Source organism: Arvicanthis niloticus, chromosome 6, assembly GCF_011762505.2.
Source record: "Arvicanthis niloticus isolate mArvNil1 chromosome 6, mArvNil1.pat.X, whole genome shotgun sequence".
In the NCBI taxonomy this organism is placed as follows: Eukaryota; Metazoa; Chordata; class Mammalia; order Rodentia; family Muridae; genus Arvicanthis; species Arvicanthis niloticus.
Genome location: NC_047663.1, coordinates 25,212,328 through 25,230,445, shown reverse-complemented (window position 1 = coordinate 25,230,445; position 18,118 = coordinate 25,212,328). Strand labels below are relative to the sequence as shown.

General features: G+C 43.5%; 1 protein-coding gene across 1 annotated transcript in view; it reads right to left on the bottom strand.

Annotated features, from left to right (window-relative positions):
- Kpnb1 (karyopherin subunit beta 1) overlaps positions 1 to 16,962 on the bottom strand; it is a 29,976-nt gene extending 13,014 nt beyond the window's left edge. The window contains exons 1-11 of the mRNA XM_034504417.2: positions 16,531 to 16,962; positions 16,379 to 16,437; positions 13,829 to 14,011; positions 9,976 to 10,176; positions 8,936 to 9,088; positions 7,155 to 7,214; positions 6,572 to 6,661; positions 5,591 to 5,701; positions 4,359 to 4,460; positions 1,710 to 1,934; positions 71 to 262 (exon numbers count right to left, since the gene is read on the bottom strand). Coding sequence (XP_034360308.1) covers positions 71 to 262; positions 1,710 to 1,934; positions 4,359 to 4,460; positions 5,591 to 5,701; positions 6,572 to 6,661; positions 7,155 to 7,214; positions 8,936 to 9,088; positions 9,976 to 10,176; positions 13,829 to 14,011; positions 16,379 to 16,437; positions 16,531 to 16,570 — 1,416 coding nt within the window. The 5' untranslated portion in view covers positions 16,571 to 16,962. The remainder of the gene's footprint in view (positions 1 to 70; positions 263 to 1,709; positions 1,935 to 4,358; positions 4,461 to 5,590; positions 5,702 to 6,571; positions 6,662 to 7,154; positions 7,215 to 8,935; positions 9,089 to 9,975; positions 10,177 to 13,828; positions 14,012 to 16,378; positions 16,438 to 16,530) is intronic.
- Positions 16,963 to 18,118: the final 1,156 nt, after the last annotated feature.

Here is an 18,118-nt window from a genome sequence, read left to right as displayed (position 1 = left end):
TAAGCTTTCTCTCCCACACCTAATGGCTCAGGACAAGAGGCCTGTCTTCATCAGGAAGAAAATCCCTTACCCAGCAAACATTTGAAGCCACTCTGGGTTCAGCACTGAGGCCTTCAATCAGACACTGTAAAAGGGGTGCCAAGTAGACATCGTTGATGGCAGCCTCAGGCAGAAGCTCACAGATCCTGCCCACAGTCCATGCTGTTGTGTCTCGAACAACTACACTGGGGTCTTTCATTAATTCTATTAGGGTGGGCATAGCCTGTAAATACAAGAAAGCAAAACAAAAAAACTCATAGAAGGATTTTAACTCAGAATATGGCCAAAATATTTTGAAAATAGGTATTTGCAAAATAAAATAATAACAGTAAACAAAACAAAGTGTAAAATGTTCTTTCCCTTCACCAAATCCCAATATAGGATTCAATTATTAAGATTTTGGTGGATACTTTCAAGCAGTCTATATGGAACTATTTTTATTCAGGTAAAGACAAGAGAAGTAATCAGCGGCACTGGCTTCTATCTTGACAGACTTAATTCTTTATCCACAAAGTCAAATTACAATGAGCTCTTCTGTCATTTATACCAGCAAAATAAACTTTTCCACAAGAAGACTTTATCATTATATAATGTCTGTTCTGTTCAAAGACTAGAATAATGCCATTAAAAAGATTACAGAAATGGGGGGTAGTGGGTAAGCCTATATATCCAACACTTGGGCAGTGGAAGCAAAATGATCTGGAGCTCACGTAGCTAATTTAAGGCCAGATATACAAGACCCAGAACAAACAAACATCAATCAGTCACGGGATAAATGGCTGAGTATTGCACAGTGCAATTCCCGTTTGCTTGGAAGGCCCAGTAAAGTCCAACGATGTTGTGAACCCTGGAGTTCAGTGCTAGTGGATGTGGCAGCTTATATTTATAACTCCATCACTCACAGACTGAGGCAGTGGCACCAGTTCAAGACTACCCTGCGGGATATATGCTGAGATTGTCCAGTCCAAAATTAACAGGAAAATGCTTACAACGTAGCATTTATATATATATTTAAAAAAAAAAACAAAAAACAAAAAAAAAAAAAAAAAAAACAAAAAAAACAAAGAAACCCTGGTAAGACAATCTTCATAGTAAGAACTCCGTATCTTGTCCAAAAATTACAGAAAGCAAGTGCCGAGTTAAGAATGTTATTAGAGCTGGGCAGTGGTGGCGCACACCTTGAATCCCAGCACTTGGGAGGCAGAGGCAGGCGGATTTCTAAGTTCGAGGCCAGCCAGGTCTACAGAGTGAATTCCAGAACAGCCAAGGCTATACAGAGAAACCCTGTCCCGAAAAACAAAACAAAAAACAAAACAAAACAAAAGGAATGTTATTAGGTATAGCCTTTTCTTCTTTTTTTTTTCGGGTTTCTCAGTCATGACTAAATTGTAAAGTTATATATTTCACCCTTAGTGATGAGTAATGATACAGAGACAGGAAATGCATCACATAGCACAGGATGGTCTCATTATTATCCAGCTAAGGGTGGCAGCCTTGAGCAACTGACCTGCTAATCTCCACAAGACTGTGTGATTTTGGTTTTTAGGTCTGTGCTATGTACCATTCAATTAATTGGAAATAACTTTTGTGGTTATTTAGAGTTGTGTGCATATCACATGCGGACACACACTCTTAATCGATTTCAACTCTAAACCTTCCCCAGGCTTTACCTGTATAACTAACGGTTTAAGCTGATTAGGCTCTGGTCCTTCCAAGATACTGCCAAAAGCCATCACTGCTGCATCCCTATATCGCCAGTCAGGATTCTTGATGTGTTCTTTAATAAAGGGAAGGACATGTGGCACAATGTCATCCTCACAGCAGGTGGACAGGAGCATGAGGCATACCCCAGCAGCTTTGCAAGGGTTCCAGTCATCGTCGTCATCGTTTTCATCCTGGTGAGAGAATATGGCACAAAGTAAGCTTCTCTTGTAATGAATTCACTTAGAAGGCTCGCTATATACTCCCAAGAGTTTAATGTTCAGGGAATAAAATAAAATATAAAACACAAATTAAAAAAAATTTTTTCCCAGTTCATCACAGCATAACCTGTGTCACCCAAGAAGTAGATGGAAAAAGAGTCAACTCATTCATCATGTACACTGAGAATGAAGAAGCTCCAGCTACCTATGAGAATGCCCAGACTAGTGGAGCACACCTGTAATAGTGATACCTAGGGGCCTGAGAAAAGAGGACTATCTTAGTTTGAGACTAACCAGGTGTACAAAGATCCTGTCTCAAGTCAACAGGAGTTGGGAATGCAGCTGTTGGTAGAACGCTTGCAAAGCCCTGGAACTAGTCATCAACAATACATAAAACAAACATGCATGTTTCAACATCCCTACAATCCCAGCACTGGCAGGCAAAAAAAGGACCAAAAGTTCAAGGTCATCCTGCTGTATATACCAAGTTTAAGAGAGAAGCCTATGGTGCATGCAACCTTGTCTCCAAAAAAAAAAAAAAAAAAAAAAAGAAGAAGAAAGAAACCTGTTCAAAAGGAAAAAAAAATATGGCTAATATGTTCACAAATAAAGACAATAAGGTGGGGCTAGAGAAATGGCATTGACTGCTCTTTCAGAGGGCCTGAGTTCTAATTTCTAGCAAACACTTGGTGGTTTATAACCATCTGTAATGGAATCTGATGACCTCTTCTGATGTGTCTGAAGAGAGTAGCAGTGTACTCACATACATTAAATATTATTTAATATTAAAAAAAAAAAAAGACATTAAAGGTAAGCATTGCAGCTGCTGGAGAGATGCACAGAGTTCAAGAACACTGGCTAGTCTTCATTGGATGCCCTCTCCAGGCCTCCAAGAGTAACAGGCACATAAATGGTATACATACATACAGAAGTAGCAGATAAATAGACATTTAAAGTAAGAAAAGAATTAAAGCTATCAAACTTTGCATATACCTAACAAACTCTGAGACTGATATGCAGAAAGAAACATCAGCTCAGAGTCCTAGCAGTGTTCCCGCAGGACAGTTCATAAACACGATGACAGGAAACAGTGCAGTGAAAAGGGCAGTGGTAAAAGACAGTGCTCATATCAGACCTTCTCTTCTGGCTGGCCTTTAATCCCAGCACTCAGGAAGCAGAGGCAGGTGGATTTCTGTGTTCCAGGAGAGCCTGGTCTACAGAGTAGAGTTCCAGGACAGCCAGGGCTACACAGAGAAACACTGCCTTGAAAAACTTAAAACCCTGAGAATATTGCATGTACTCATCACTTAGCTCTTCAAGACAGCGTGGTTTTGATTTTGTAATGAACTTTTAAAATGTATTGTTCTTAGGCAATGGTAGTGTGCTCCTTTAATCCCAGAACTCAGGAGGCAGAGATTTCTGTGAGTTCAAGACCAGTCTGGTCTACAGAGTGAGTTCCAGGAAAGCAAAGGCTCCTTAGAGAAATTCTGTCTTTAAAAACACAGACCAAAAAACCAACTTACACTTGTTTACAATAATATGAATGTATTAAGTATGTATGCAGATACACGGGTGCATGCATATGCCTGTGGAGGCAGGCCAGCAGCACGGGTCTTCTTGGAGCTAACAGTTGTAGCTACTTGGAAGTAAAAATGGGTCCTTGCCAAGACCAGTACTCACTTACTTAACCCCTGAGCCATCACACTCAGCCATTGTAATGAGTAATAACTGACACTAAAGACTTTGGATTAGGTTCAGGGGTTCTTTTGGTAGAAGATCTCACTAGGTAGCCAAGTGAATTTGAATTTTTGATCCTACTACCTAACTTCTGTGTTAGGATCACAGACACATACAATACAAACCTTATTTTAGGTATGTGGCACTGAAGACCTAACCCCAGGGCTTCATACATGATGGGCAAGCACTCTACCTACCACTGAGCTGAAATCCCCAGCCCTAACATTATTTTTCATGGATTAAGAGTCCTTTCTTTAGGTGTAAATGATCATGTCCAACTTCATCTGTTTTTAGAAATACATAAATCCAATGACTTCATGAAACCACTGCAGATATTTAAGGGCCCTATAGGTAGCACATCAATTCTACTCTTTTCCTTTCTCTTCTTTGAAGCAGAGGGTAACAGGGCCATGTACATGGCAGGCAAGCTTCCTACTACTACCCACAATCTATCTTTACTGGAACTTATACAAAACACATGTCCCATGAGTAGTATAAATGCTGGAGCATCCGGGAAATCAGAGTAGTGTGAGGTTTGATGCTCAGTCACAACTCAGTGGCTCAAGCTGAGCTATTCCCCAGGCATCCACAACATCAGGCGGCTGCCAATGTCATTCACGGAGGCTGTTCCACACAGAACCAACCAGTCAAGAAGCTCACCTGTTTAGTTAGCGTCTGTGTGAGGATGGGCACCAAGTACTGTAGTGCCCCCTTAGCGTAAAATTTGCTGGTGTGCTCCGGGGGCCGTCCTTGTTCTGCCGCCTAAGGAGAAACACAGAGTAAATCAGCTGCAGTGAGTGCTGCAGACCTAAAATAAGAGCTTTAACAGTACAGAAGGAAATGGGAATGGTCACTGTAGTATTTTGGAGCTGGTGTCTATACTTGAGTCAACTTCAGTGAGTATTAAGTAGCATATATATGCAGAACTATGCATTATATCCATGTATATTAAAGGACTATGTGTACTTTTAGAATGACATCCTTGACCTGTACAGTACTTATCTTGAATGTGCAAAGGCTGGGGTTTAATCCCAACACTGCATAAATCAGTGGGAGATGATCCACACTTGGGAGATGGGCGGGCATCCCTGAATACATTAAAAAATATGAATAGCTTACATCTAGTGCTAGAAAAATAACCCAGTTTAGTAAAACGTTTGCAAAGTTTCCTCTCCAGATCCCACATAAAACCGTGCTGCCCCACAGCAGTGCACGCCTGTAAACAGCACTGGGCAGGCAGTTCTAGGACAAGCAGAGCTACGTATGTCATCAGACCCTGTTTCAAAAACAAAACAAAAATCAACTAGCTGTGGTTTGCAAGTTCATAATCCTAGCATGACAGCAGAGGCAAGTAGATTCCTAGGCTCACTGGATACCAGCATCATCAGCAAGCCTCAAGTCCTATGAAATAACTTCTCAAAAAACCAAGGTGGATAAGAGCACCTGAGGTTGTTCTATAATTTCTAAACACACAGGAAATGAGTATTTAAAATCACCAAGTCTGATATATAGTGTTCTTTTGGCTCACAAGATGAGTCTACTCAAGGTTCCAAGTCAAAGATACCCTTTCCCCATATTTGACCACATCTTCAGAGGTAGTAAGTTGTCAATTACACATGGTCCTGTACTAAGTTTCAAATAGGAAACAATTCCCTGTTGCCACTTCAATAAACTGACAACCTGCTGCCCCCTTGTGTTCACAGTATGAATACCTGCAACAGGCAAAAACATGAATTGTCTCCTTACTGAAGGTAGCTGGTTAGCAGAAAAACCAGTATCCATCCCTACAGTCGCCCAGAAGAGAACCCCTCCAGAAGAGTGATTCCCACAAAGGAAACATGTAAAGTCCTGACATAATAGCAGCTTTTCTCAGAGGCTCGCTCCAGGCTCACCTCTGAAGCCTCAATGGCCAAATCCATCTCCTCATCACAGACATTGGACCAGAACTCTATCCCTTGGAGGGCCACTTCATCAATGTCACTTTTCATTGCTTCGATTGTGATCTGAAAGGAAAACAAGGTACCATAGACACCAAGTAAATACAAACTCAAGTCAGATATCCTTTTAACCAGACATTCAAGATTTAAAAAATTATAATTTGTGGGCTCAGTGGTTAAGAGCACTTCCAGAGGTCCTGAGTTCAATTCCCAGCAACCACATGGTGGCTCAAACCATATGTAACGGGGTCCGATGCCCGCTTCATGTGTGTCTGAAGAGTGACAGTGTACTCCTATACATAAAATAAGTAATTCTAAAAAAAAAAAAAAAAAAAAAAAAAAAAAAAAAAAAAAAAATCAAAATAAAGCAATTTGTGAAGTATAGTTGGGTACAAAAAACAAAAACTAGAAAAAATAAAAAACAAAAAGCCTTGCAAAATATCAATTAAAGTATTAGAGGTGACTGTACACCTCTAATTACATCAATCCTAGCTCTACTAGGTACTCAGGAGGTAGAGGCAGATGGATCTCTGAGTACAAGGCTAGCCTAGTCTACAGAGAGAGTTCCAGGGCTACAGAGGCCGTGTTTGGGGTGGTGGTGGTGGTTATACACGTAACACCAAAGATGGCATACATTTTCTTGGCATAAGCTTAAATTACCATTTATGACGGGGCTCACACCTGTAACTCCAGCCCTAAAAAGAATTGCTGAGTTTGAGGCCATTCTGGACTACATAGTGAGCTTTAGACCAACTAGAACTATGGTGTGAACACTGTTTCACAAAAATAAACAACGTGCCTTAACATCCATACTCAAGTAATTTTCTTGACTTCATAATATTAAGTTTTTTTAAAACCCACAGAATTACAAAATACCAATTAAAAATAATGAGCCCAGCAACTAACTACAAGTTCAAATTACATTAAAATACTTACTGCAAAAAGGGCGGGACCCATATATGTCTCCATGTACTGGTAATACAAGGACATTATCTTCACTAGATTCTGTAAAGCAGCCACTCTTACCTTTAAAGAACAGATTAAACAATTACTAAGAAATAAGCAGTCTGCAAAAGTAGACTTAATGACTAAAGGCACCTCTGAGTAATATTGTCACCTGACCCCACCATTTTCACTATCTCTTCTTGTATACAGTCTGTTCCCCCTCCATGTTCCAGTAAGAAACACCCACAGGAGGGTTAAACCTACTGGTGCTACCTGGACTTCCTTTCACTAATTTCCAGGGTTAGTTTAGGTCACAGCAGTAGTAATGCCTCCTTTCAATGTCTACAATGGAGAGAATCACTGGAACAACTCATGGTACTAAATTAGCAAAGGCACTCAAAACCTTCTCAACCTTTAAAGAGAATAATAGTCTCTAATTACATATGTTGTAGAAACTTTCATTAACAAGAGAACTCAAACTTTGTTTAATTCAATGATTCCCTTAATTTCCAACTGGGTGATAAGAGTGTTTCCTAGGAAGACAGAGATAATTTTCAGATAGCAACAAACTTACCCTTGTATCTGGACACTGTGTGGCTTCACAGACCACTTGCATGATAAAGTGCCGTTCAGACTGCAGAAGAGGTAAAGAACATTAAGAACACATTAACTCCATGCAGGAAGGTTTTAAGACTCTACAACAAAGGTAGCAGAGAAGACAGGAAGACTTAGGTTGTCACAAGGTTTAAACAACAGCCAGTGAAAAGAAGAAAAAATAAAACCACTACATCTAATATAGAAAAACCACTTTCCTTATATGTAAATGTTAAGATTGGCAGGACATGGGTGTGTGGGTGTGGGTGTGTGTGTGTGTGTGTCTGAGTTTTGGGCTAGCATGTTCTAGAATGAGTTCTAGGTCGGGCGGTGGTGGCGCACGCCTTTTAATCCCAGCACTTGGGAGGCAGAGGCAGGTGGATTTCTGAGTTCGAGGCCAGCCTGGTCTACAGAGTGAGTTCCAGGACAGCCAGGGCTACACAGAGAAACCCTGTCTTGAAAAAACTAAAATAAATAAATAAATAAAAATTAAAAAAAAAAAATGAGTTCTAGGTCAGCTGGGATTACAGAGTGAACTCTGTCCTTCAAAATAAAAACTTTGAAAATATTCACATTTGATTTCAGACAAATTTTTTCTATGAAATGACAAATTCACATCAAACGTGGTAAAGGGCTAACAGAATACTGAACTTCACTGTCAGCCTTCCCAAATCATCTGTGGTCTCAAAGGAAAATTCCACTTCTGAACCAATTATAATTAATTTGCTCTGAATCTGGGCATGGTGGCATACACCTTTAATCCCAGCATTGAGAGCCTGTCTTGTACAAAACAAAGGTGGGGAAAAAGGGTAATAAACCTCACATACACAAATTATTTTATACACAAAACAATTTGCTGTGATATCCTAGATCTCACAACCCAAAGGCCAAAAAATGACAAAAACTGAGCCAAGGTGTCAACAAACATAAATCCAAAAATATTTTCAGACCATATGGCTCAGTAATTCTACTTCTGAGTATAGGCTAAAATGAACTGAAATCAGCTTTCAAACACAACCACACACTCATTTTCACAATAGTACTGTTCATCGTACCTGAAAGGTGGAAGCAGCCGAAAATGAATGGCTTGATATACAAAATGTAGTACATACATGTAAAACATTTACCATCATCATCTAGCTTTACAAAGAAAATTATCATGCATGAATAACTTTTGAAGATACCATGCCAAGTAAAAAACAAAACAAAAAAACAAGCCTAGCTGAGAAAATTCAAGTACAGACTGGTAGGGTTGCTCAGTAGATAGAGGTACTTAGTGTACACGCCTGACAACCAGAGCTCAACCCTGGAAGCCATGTAAAGAGAAGAGAACAGATTGTCCTGACTGCTAGCTATGTGCACCACTGCCCACATGTCATGAACATACACAAAACATTATAACTCAAAAGTTTAAAAGAGCAAATGAGGCCTGATTCCATTTCTGTATTTATATGAGGTATCCAGAGTAATCAAATTCACAGAAACAGAACAGGAGGGGTTAGCAGCTAGAGATTAGAGAAATGGGAAGTTAGCCACTAGGTATAACGAAACACTGGTGAATGCCTCAATAGTAAACTGAATAACCAACCTAACACAGTAAAAAAGGCCACCATGGCTAATCTGCTATTTTATCAAGTCATGGACATGAAGAAACCTCACTATATTGGAGATGAATGCATTCTGATCTTAAGGACAAAACCCAATGCTCAAAGTCTTTCATTTCTCATACAATAAACAGGTTATTATGTCAGAGAGACCTACCTCTTTGTCAAAGTTTGCTTTGGTGAACTCCAGCGAGTTCAGGAGTGCATTGGTGGCAGCCAGCTTCACATTGTTACTAGGCTCTTCCTTCCTCATCCCCTGTATTATGGCAGTCAGGATCTCATTGGATTTATCCTGTAGCTGCTCTGGGTCCTAAAACAAGCAGAGGAAAGTAACAGCCCAGCAACATGCTGCTGACCAACAGCTGTCCTTCCAATGATAACATCTAATGGAGTCTACAACCTTTTCTTACAGTTTCATTTGGGATAGTTCTGTAAAGCACCTGCAAAATACCCCCCAGAATAGTACAAAACTAAACCAAATTCATCAGCCCGTATCTCTGGACACAGAGAAGCAGCAGTCCGGTGGGTTTTCCCACCTGTGCCAAAAATAAAGTTTTAGAACCAAGGACCCGCATTGAATGACTAAGGACATCTAAGTTCAGGTCAAATGTTATGGGCTGTGTAGTAAGTCAGTGCTGACCAAAGAACAAGAGTAGCCCTCACCAGCAATAGTCCAAGGAGGGCCGTACCCAAGACTTGTGTGGTTCCAGTGACTAACACTGTAGTTATTCTTGACTAGCACTGGAGGTGAAAGACCTAGCCTCCAGACAGTAAATAAAAAGGCATGAGAACATTCATGGCACACTACCCCACACTCCTTAAGAACCCTGAGCTAGCACTTGAGAAACGGAAAGAGAAAGCTCAGGAGTTCAAGGTCAGCCTGGAATACAAAACGACTGTCTCAACAACAAAAAACCAAAATATCTCTGATTTCCACCGAGTTTGTTCTTTTTCTTTTGTGCTGGAGACCATATGAAAAGGTCTCGTGAATACTAGGTACCCCAACTCAGCCCTCAAGTTCCTTACTCCAGAACATGATTAGTAATTTAAGAGTAAAAATCCAAAGTAAGTATTCCTGTCTTTAAAGTACTACAGCAGCTTGGTGCTTCCATCTTTTGATAGAGAACCCCAGTACTGCATATGCGACAGCTACAGGAATCAAGGCGTATCAATGAGAAACAGTGGGCAAGTACTCACTATATCTTGGCAAATGTAACCGATAGCTTCCAATGTGGACTCCTTCATATGCTCTGTGCTGTTGGGGTTTGTGACATTGGCCACCAGCTGAGGAATTAGTTCAGGCCACTGGCTTACTGGGATCTCTGCACAAGCAATACCAGCCACACACTGTGAGGCTGAACTAGGCCGGTAAGTTTCTGTGCCCAAAGTCTGCAAAACCTGGAGGCGGGGTTTGGAGGAGATGGGAAATGACACAGAAGATCATTTTGCAACGTTCTTTGAGCATATTTCACCCACCACCAACTACTTCTTTAACATGTGTCTGATTTTTGTTCCCCTCACCCCACAAAAGGACTACTCAACTATCAACACCAGTCCCCAGAACCTCTGAGCAAAACCATCCCTTACTTGCAGCGAAAATAGAATTCTTCCCAATTCATCTCACATCAAAACTCAACACATGTCAGAAAGAAGTAATCCTGAAGAGCAAGGCAGGAAAGATGAGGGCAAAATACATTTTCTAGACGTGTTTGTAGTAAGAGCTCCCTTACTGCCTTTTGTGGACAGGAAGGCAGGGCTGTGGAAGGTGCAGCTGTGTAGCACCCAGGTGAATGCAATCCCTAGTACAGTAATCTAATCTGACTCAAGGAAGGGATTCTCTTGCCAAGGACACAAACATCCTTCCTTCCTTCCAGTTCATTACAACCTAGTACTGACTTATGAAAAGAGTTTGGGGTTAAGTGACACCATCATGACACCAAAATCTAAGACTCAACCATTATATAACCGAACTCTCAGAGGACTACTTCTGTACGCCTAGGAACCAAAATAGTGTTCTTAGCCATCACCAAGAAGTAGTCAGTGATGCCAAATGGAAATCTGCCACTAAGTATGTCTCATTGGAAATGCAGCATTTATACAGGGTATAAATCGCACAGATTTGGATAAAGGAGGAAGCCACTGCATGCACAGGGTTAACCATTACCATGATCAGCTAATTCAGACCATGAACTCACTAAGAATCATGAGTTCACTCAAAGGCAAACAGTTCCTGGCATAAACATAGGACCAAAAAAAAAAAAAAAAAAAAAAAAAAAGGCTGCCAGATGTTCAGGACAGTTCTGCTGACTAGGTCAGGTGACTTAGTGCCTTCTGTGGTATAGCTATTAGCTAATATGAATATGCTCTCTTATGTGGCATATCATATTTGCCAGCCTCCACCCAATAACAACAATTTCAATCTTTATAAAAGTTTTGCTCTCTAGGAACAGTAGAGCTAAAAGAATGGTTGTCAATAAACACTATGTCAAAAGCATACAGTGGTAGACACCCTGAATCCATCTAAGAAGCTCAGCACTCAGAAGGCTGAGGCAGGAAGAAAAAAATAAATAAATAAAAAATATGGAGTCCAAGACCAGCCTGGGCTGCACAGTGAGCTCTTCTCTGAAAACCACAAAGGAAAAATGAGGTAAGCTCTCTAAAACTTCGGGAGGTGAGTGGGAGCAACCCAATCTGACAAGTCTCAACCCAATGTGCAGACACCTAGCACCAGGGAGGGAAAGGTAAGAGAACTACTGTGTGTGGTAGAAGCCAGCCTGGGAACAGTGTGAGATCTCCAGCTCCAAAAGATTAAAACCAACAAAAAAGAGAAAAAATATTAGAGGGCGAGCCCTCTCTCTCTCTCTCTCTCTCTCTCTCTCTCTCTCTCTCTCTCTCTCTCTCTCTGTGTGTCTCCCGGTTCAAATCCCACTTCTCCCGTGTGACTCTGCCCGAGTCTCATGGGGGGGAGAGAGAAAATATTGTATTTATGTCTAACAACTAAGAGGAGGTGGGAATTAAAATATTATTATACTTGGCTGGAAAGATAGGTCAGCCACTAAAAGTGCACACATCATTTGCAGACAACTTGAGCTTAGCTCCTACATCAGGCAGCTCACAACTACTTGTAACTCCAGGGGGATGGAGCCCACACCTTTGTCCTCCATAGGCACATGCACACACGTGCACACACAAGTAATTAAAAATAACTCAACAGCTAGACACATAGGCACACCTTTAATCCAGCACTAGAGAAACAGAAGCAGGTTAATCTCTGTGGGTTTGACGCCAGCCTGGTCAACAGAGTGTGAGGAGTTTAGCTATAATGAGACCCTGTCTAAAATAACACTTCAGAAAAATGTCATTTCTAACAAGATACAATTTCGACAAAAACAGCTTTATATATTTTCCACGAAGAGTGAAAATAAGTCCTAACAATAAGTTTTCCTAACTTGTGTGTCAACTGATAGGCAGCAGACAGCAGGACTGGAAAAGGGAGGAGGGCCACTGCTAGGGAAGCACCTGCCTCAAAGGACACTAATTTGCCTAAAAGTAGAATCTAAACCCAGTAATTACGATGCCCATAATCTTGACCTGCCTAAATACAAACATAGAAATTCCTCTTATTTGCACCTTAATACCCCAAACAAATTATGACTGCAACTATTTAATTTACCCAGCTTCCTTTGGCCCCTATCCATAAAGACCACTAAGTAACCTTATTACTTTAAAAAAAAGCCTATCTGCATTTGACTTTTGTGCTTTCTAATTCAAAAATAACAACAACAAAATCACAAAAATGCCACAATGCAAAACCTGCAAGTACTCACAATGCTGAGATCTCAAGAAAGGTTTCCACAATTTGGTTTTAAGTACGTAAAAAGACAAGGTATGGTGGCACATATCCTGGACTCAGGAGGCAGAGGCAGTTGGATTGTGAGTTTGGGGCCAGCCTGAACTACATAGTGAGACACAGACACACAGACACACACACACACACCAAAAAAAAAAAAAAAAAAAAAAAAAAAAAAAAAAAAAAAAAAAAAAAAAAAAAAAAAAAAAAAAAAAAAAGGAAAAGAAAAAAAGCTCTTTGTTTGACTCAAAATTACTTAATTATCCCTGACTTTACACATTATCATGTAAAAACCAGCAAACAACAGGACTTGCCACCACGGAAGCAAAAAGGAGCTATTTGACTGGGTTGGATGAGAGCTTGACAGCACAACACTCCCTGCTCTCCCAAAGGACCTAAGAGTTCAGTTCCCAGCACCCTGTATGCTGCTTACAATGGCAGGTAACTCCAGCTCCAGAGGAACCAACACCCTCACCTGGCTTCCAAAGTTGCTAAAACATAACATAAGCACACATTTTAAAAAGTAGGAAGTATTTTTAAGATATCTCTGAAAATCTAGGCATGGTGGCAAACACCTAACCCCACCATTTAGAGTAAATGCAGAAAGGTAAAAAAAGTTCATAGCTACCCTTTAATAAAATCAAGGATGGGCTGGGCTACTTAATACTTAACACCTTGTCACACACTCAAAAATAAATCAGAGTGCAGTGTGATGGCACACACCTATAATCTCAGTACTTCAGAAGTAAAACAGGAAGACCCGAATTTTGATGCTAGTCTGGGCTACATGAGACTGAGTGTTAAACTCCTCTGCTTCATTCTAAATATCCCAAATACACTTTCTTTCACGTGGCACTAAGGAGAGAACTTGAGGCTTTGTAGCTACTGGAAGTCTCAACCACTGAGCTAAATAGAACCAATGAAATTTCTTAAGTGGCTGTGATATACAGCACCAAAACCTGTATTTCTCTAATTCCATCAAGAGATTCAACTAGTTTTCCACGCTGCTGCAGGTCGTCTTAGCTGAACTCAATCTATCACACCAAACATCTACTGCCACACCAAGACTTTAATCAAAAGTTCACATTCAGGTAAAGGTTAGGTCTCAGACCTATCGGATCACTGTCAAGCTCTATGCCATGCAAATGACTGCGCCTGACAACGTGGCTCCTTAGACCCCACAACTCGACTGTCACTCACATAGTTCTTGACTTCCCGTCGGGCATTGGCGTCAATAGCAAGCCACCTCTGCTGGTGCTGCGCCTTGATATCTGGATCTTTCGACGTCAAAGAGTTCTTGATCTGTAGACCAGCTGCAACTCTGGCAACCTGACTGTTTCCTGGATTTGCCAGCACTCTGGACAGTTCCACAAGGAACGTGGGCTGTTGGGAAGATGCATTTGTAAGTCTATCAGCAATTTCCACTTGCTTGTACAGCACTAGAGAAGCACACAAAATTTAGATCAAATCAAAATATCTCAGAAAATTGGGAAATATCTCTTTGAAGATGCTTAGACTCAAAACTGAAGAGGTTTCCTTGGGTTCAAAAAGCTCAGGCCTGACTAGGCAAGGTAAGCCACTTCTAGGACAAGTCCTATAAAAACCTCAGTGCTATATGAAGAGACAGATTCTCCCTATCAAGAACATGTTTTGAGCACAAGTCTTATAAATAGCTCCCCAGAATTAAAGCCAAATTGACACCCGGTAATGTGTTATCCTAGTGACAAGTTTCTCCAAGCATGTACAAGAAACGTCCAGTACTGCAAGACTGAATGAAAATACTAAAAAAGTATACTTCAGAAAAAAAATGTTGCCCAAAAATAACATCGGGACAGCCCTCTGATCCCATAAGTCATCTTTTCTAATATACGTATTTACACACACACACATATGTAAGTGTAACACAGATGTAAGACTAAGTCCTCTGCGTTTTAGTTTTGAATGTTCAGAAAAAGGGATTTGTAAGTCACAGTGTTAACTAGTATTCAGAAATTGAAAGAACATGACAATGTGAATGATGAGTTGTCAAGAAAAATCGTTTTCGCCGGGAGGTGGTGGCGCACGCCTTTAATCCCAGCACTTGGGAGGCAGAGGCAGGTGGATTTCTGAGTTCGAGGCCATCCTGGTCTACAGAGTGAGTTCCAGGACAGCCAGGGCTACACAGAGAAACCCTGTCTCGGAAAAAAAAAAAACCGAAAAAAAAGAAAAAAAGAAAAATCATCTTCATTTAATAGCAGGACACCAGGGAGCCTATCATGTTTTGGACCTACTGTCAACTAACAATGACTCCTCTAAGAACCTATGTTTTAAATTCAGGTCCAATAGCTACTCATCTAAAACTTTTAGCACACTCCTTCCTCTTCCAGAGCATACATACAGGGAGGGAGGGACGGACACACACACACACACACACACACACACACACACACACACACACGGTGGGGAGTTGGGTGGGAAAATCTGCCCAAACAGGCAAGTTATAGAAGCCCAAAGTAGACACATTTTTTTTTTTAGTGTTCGCAAACTCTTCAAAAACAGGAGAGAATTCTCAATGTAAGCAAACTGTACAAACTCAGAAGATAATTCTCCAAGTTTTACTATGGAGAATATTAGGAGCATGTAAAAAGGCTTCTTGCAAACTAGCAAAAGCAAGAATATACTATGAGCGGAATTCTCAGTCTACACTAACAAGGAAATGCTTGGAAAGCTGTGAGTTTGAAGGTAAAAAACGGTAATACAAAGTCGATTACCCCTCTACCAAAAAGAAAAGCAGTCTGTACAAGTAAGATTTGATTTGTCGCTTTAGGAATGTTACTATTTTGCCAAGATATGACAAAGGACTACATCTGGTTACAATGTGTTTTTGACTTTTTAAAACTTACTACCTTTAAGAGACTTTCAATACCTTCCACCCCTACCTTCTATTCCCCTTCCCCCTGAAAGGAGAGAAGAAACATTCTGGCAATAGGCTGCTTCAATAAGACCACATTTTCCTATGCAAAAGTCAGTCATTTTTTTTTCTTTTTAAAAATGTACTTCTTAAATGCGAAAATATGAAAAACGGGGTTACTTCTGTGATTTCATCAGGGAATAGGCTCAATCTCAGAAATGAGCCTCACAGCCTGAGATCCCTAAAGATGAGGTCTCTGATAATCCGAATCCAAACAGAATATATGTGCACTTAGGCCAGGAATGGGATAACAGTGCAAGAAAGAGAAAAAAATTGTAGCAATGGGTTCAGAGGTGGTCGGGTGCCAGGCGTGGCCATGAGCACAGACCAGGGAGCTAGGAAAGGGTAGGGCGCTGGGAAATAGTTGCAGACAGCCACAGAGCCATGGGACAGGAAGGAGAAGCCGGCCGCAGCCAGTACGAGGCAGGCGGCAGGGCGCAGAGCTTCCACATGGCCCCTAGGCCCGGCTCCCCAACCCCCACCCTTGCTGAACACGCAGCGCCATGCAACCTAACTTCCCTTCCCTCCCTCTTTCTCCCTCCCGCTGCACCGCCGCCCTCAGGCCGCGTGGCGATTGGACAGCGATCACCCCGGCGCGCCTCGCCATTCGCCAGACGCAGGGTCCGGGGCGGGACACACCCACCGGCTTCCCGATGGCGGGGTTAGGTTGGGCCGGGCGGGGGGAAGGGGGACGAGATGGGGCGGGGTGGGTTCCTGAGGCCTGGGCCTCCAGGAGGGCGGGAAGGCCCGCACGCAGGATGGGGACGCGGCGGGATGGGGCGCGGCGGGGCAGCACGCACCAGATTCTCCACAGCGGCACGCTCAAGGAACTTCTGCGCCGCTTCCAGCTCCAGCCGATCTGCCGGGAGAAATGGGGGGGCACTGGGGTCAGAGGGGCCACCCCCTCCCCCACCCCAGTCACCTCAGCCCGACCCCCGGCCCCGAGTCCTACCCGGAGACACGGTCTTCTCGAGGATGGTTATGAGCTCCATGGCGGAGGTGACGGCGGCGGGGACTCCTCCCAAGACGACGGCCCGGCCTCTCGGGCGGCGGCTCCAACTGGGGATGGGGGTTGGGGGTCGGGTGGGAAGGGAGGGTGGGGTGGGGGGTGGGGGTCACCACAAGCCCATTCACCGGCTGCCTCTGGGCAGGCGCTCCGGCTCCCCTTCCTCCCCACTCTTCTTCCTTCCGCCCTCCTAATGTGCTAGGCGGCAGCAGCTGCTCCTCTGGCGGCGGGGGAGGGACCCCGGGGGCAGCTCAGAGCGCGGCTGGTGCTCAGGCGGCGGAGGGAGAAAGGAAGGGCGGCAGTAAGTGAGAGGCGGATCGCAGGGAGGGAGAGAGATTGAGGGAGGGAGGCGGAGGGATATTCTTGCCGGACCTCTCCGCGGCGGCACCGCGCTGCACAGCGATTGGCTACTGCCGGGGCCACGCGGAATCCCCAATTGGCCAGAAGGCTAGCGTTGAAGGGCCGCCGCGCGCCCATTGGCTTACATGCTCCATGGCCCGGTTTGCTGGGCGGGCAACAGAATGGGGAGTGCTTATTGGACGGGGGGAGGGGCCCTGGGGTGGGGCAGGTAAGAGCCCGCCGCTGATTGGGCTGGCCTGGTAAAAGCCTTCGGGCTCAGACCGGCTGTGCGCGGGGAGGAGGGTGGGCGGAAGGTAAGCCTCCGAGGGCGCCGGATTGGCTGGCATACTGGACGTTGATAGGACGGGGCGCCGGGAGACCTGAGGAAGGGAGTTCGGGGTCGCGGCGCCTAAAGGCGGGAGGCGCCCGGGCTCTTAAGAGTCTAGCGCAGAGCACGACGGGACGCCTCCGGGGTGGGGCGGAGCTGCGCGCGAGTGGCTCGGACTTCGCTCTCCGGAGAGCGGTCACTCTCAGTGGCCTGCGTGAAGTCAGGGTTTCGCGGGCCTCGGAGGGGGCGGGGAAGGGGACCGTTAAAGCCCTGCGCCGCGCCCACAGGAAGCTGCTGTGATGGCGAGGACCGCTTGCTGCTGGGCTCTGTGAGGAGCTGGACCGTGAGGACCACGTGGTTCACCTCCCAACGTGCGGATTTGGAAACTGAAGCCCAGAGAGAGCACGGAGCGTGTCCAAGGTCACACAGCCGATTACAGACTCGGTCAGAGCTGGGTTCCGGCGTGCCTAATTGCTCTCTGAGCCCCCCATGAAATCCCTGTGCGGTTAACAAAGTTTCGCGGAGGTGCATCCTTAGACCACTTAACAGTTACCATAAACCTTTGGTGTTCAGACTTAACTTCCAAGACGCGTATGGAATTATATAAAGAACACGTGCCATCTCAGTATCCCGAAGCCTGAGCTACAGTCTGAGATCTTGTTTCAAGAAAAACAAAATAAAAATCTGGTGCATATAGTTGCTTGATATTACCTTCCCCTCCTTTGGGTACCTGGGCTGCAAGTCACGGGGTTTAGGAGCATATGGGTCCAGGTAGCATGTAAATTGTGTTGTTTTTAACGAATAAAGAAATTGCCCTACACTAGCCACACTTTGGAGAATTTAGTGTTCTCTCCACTTACAGTCTTA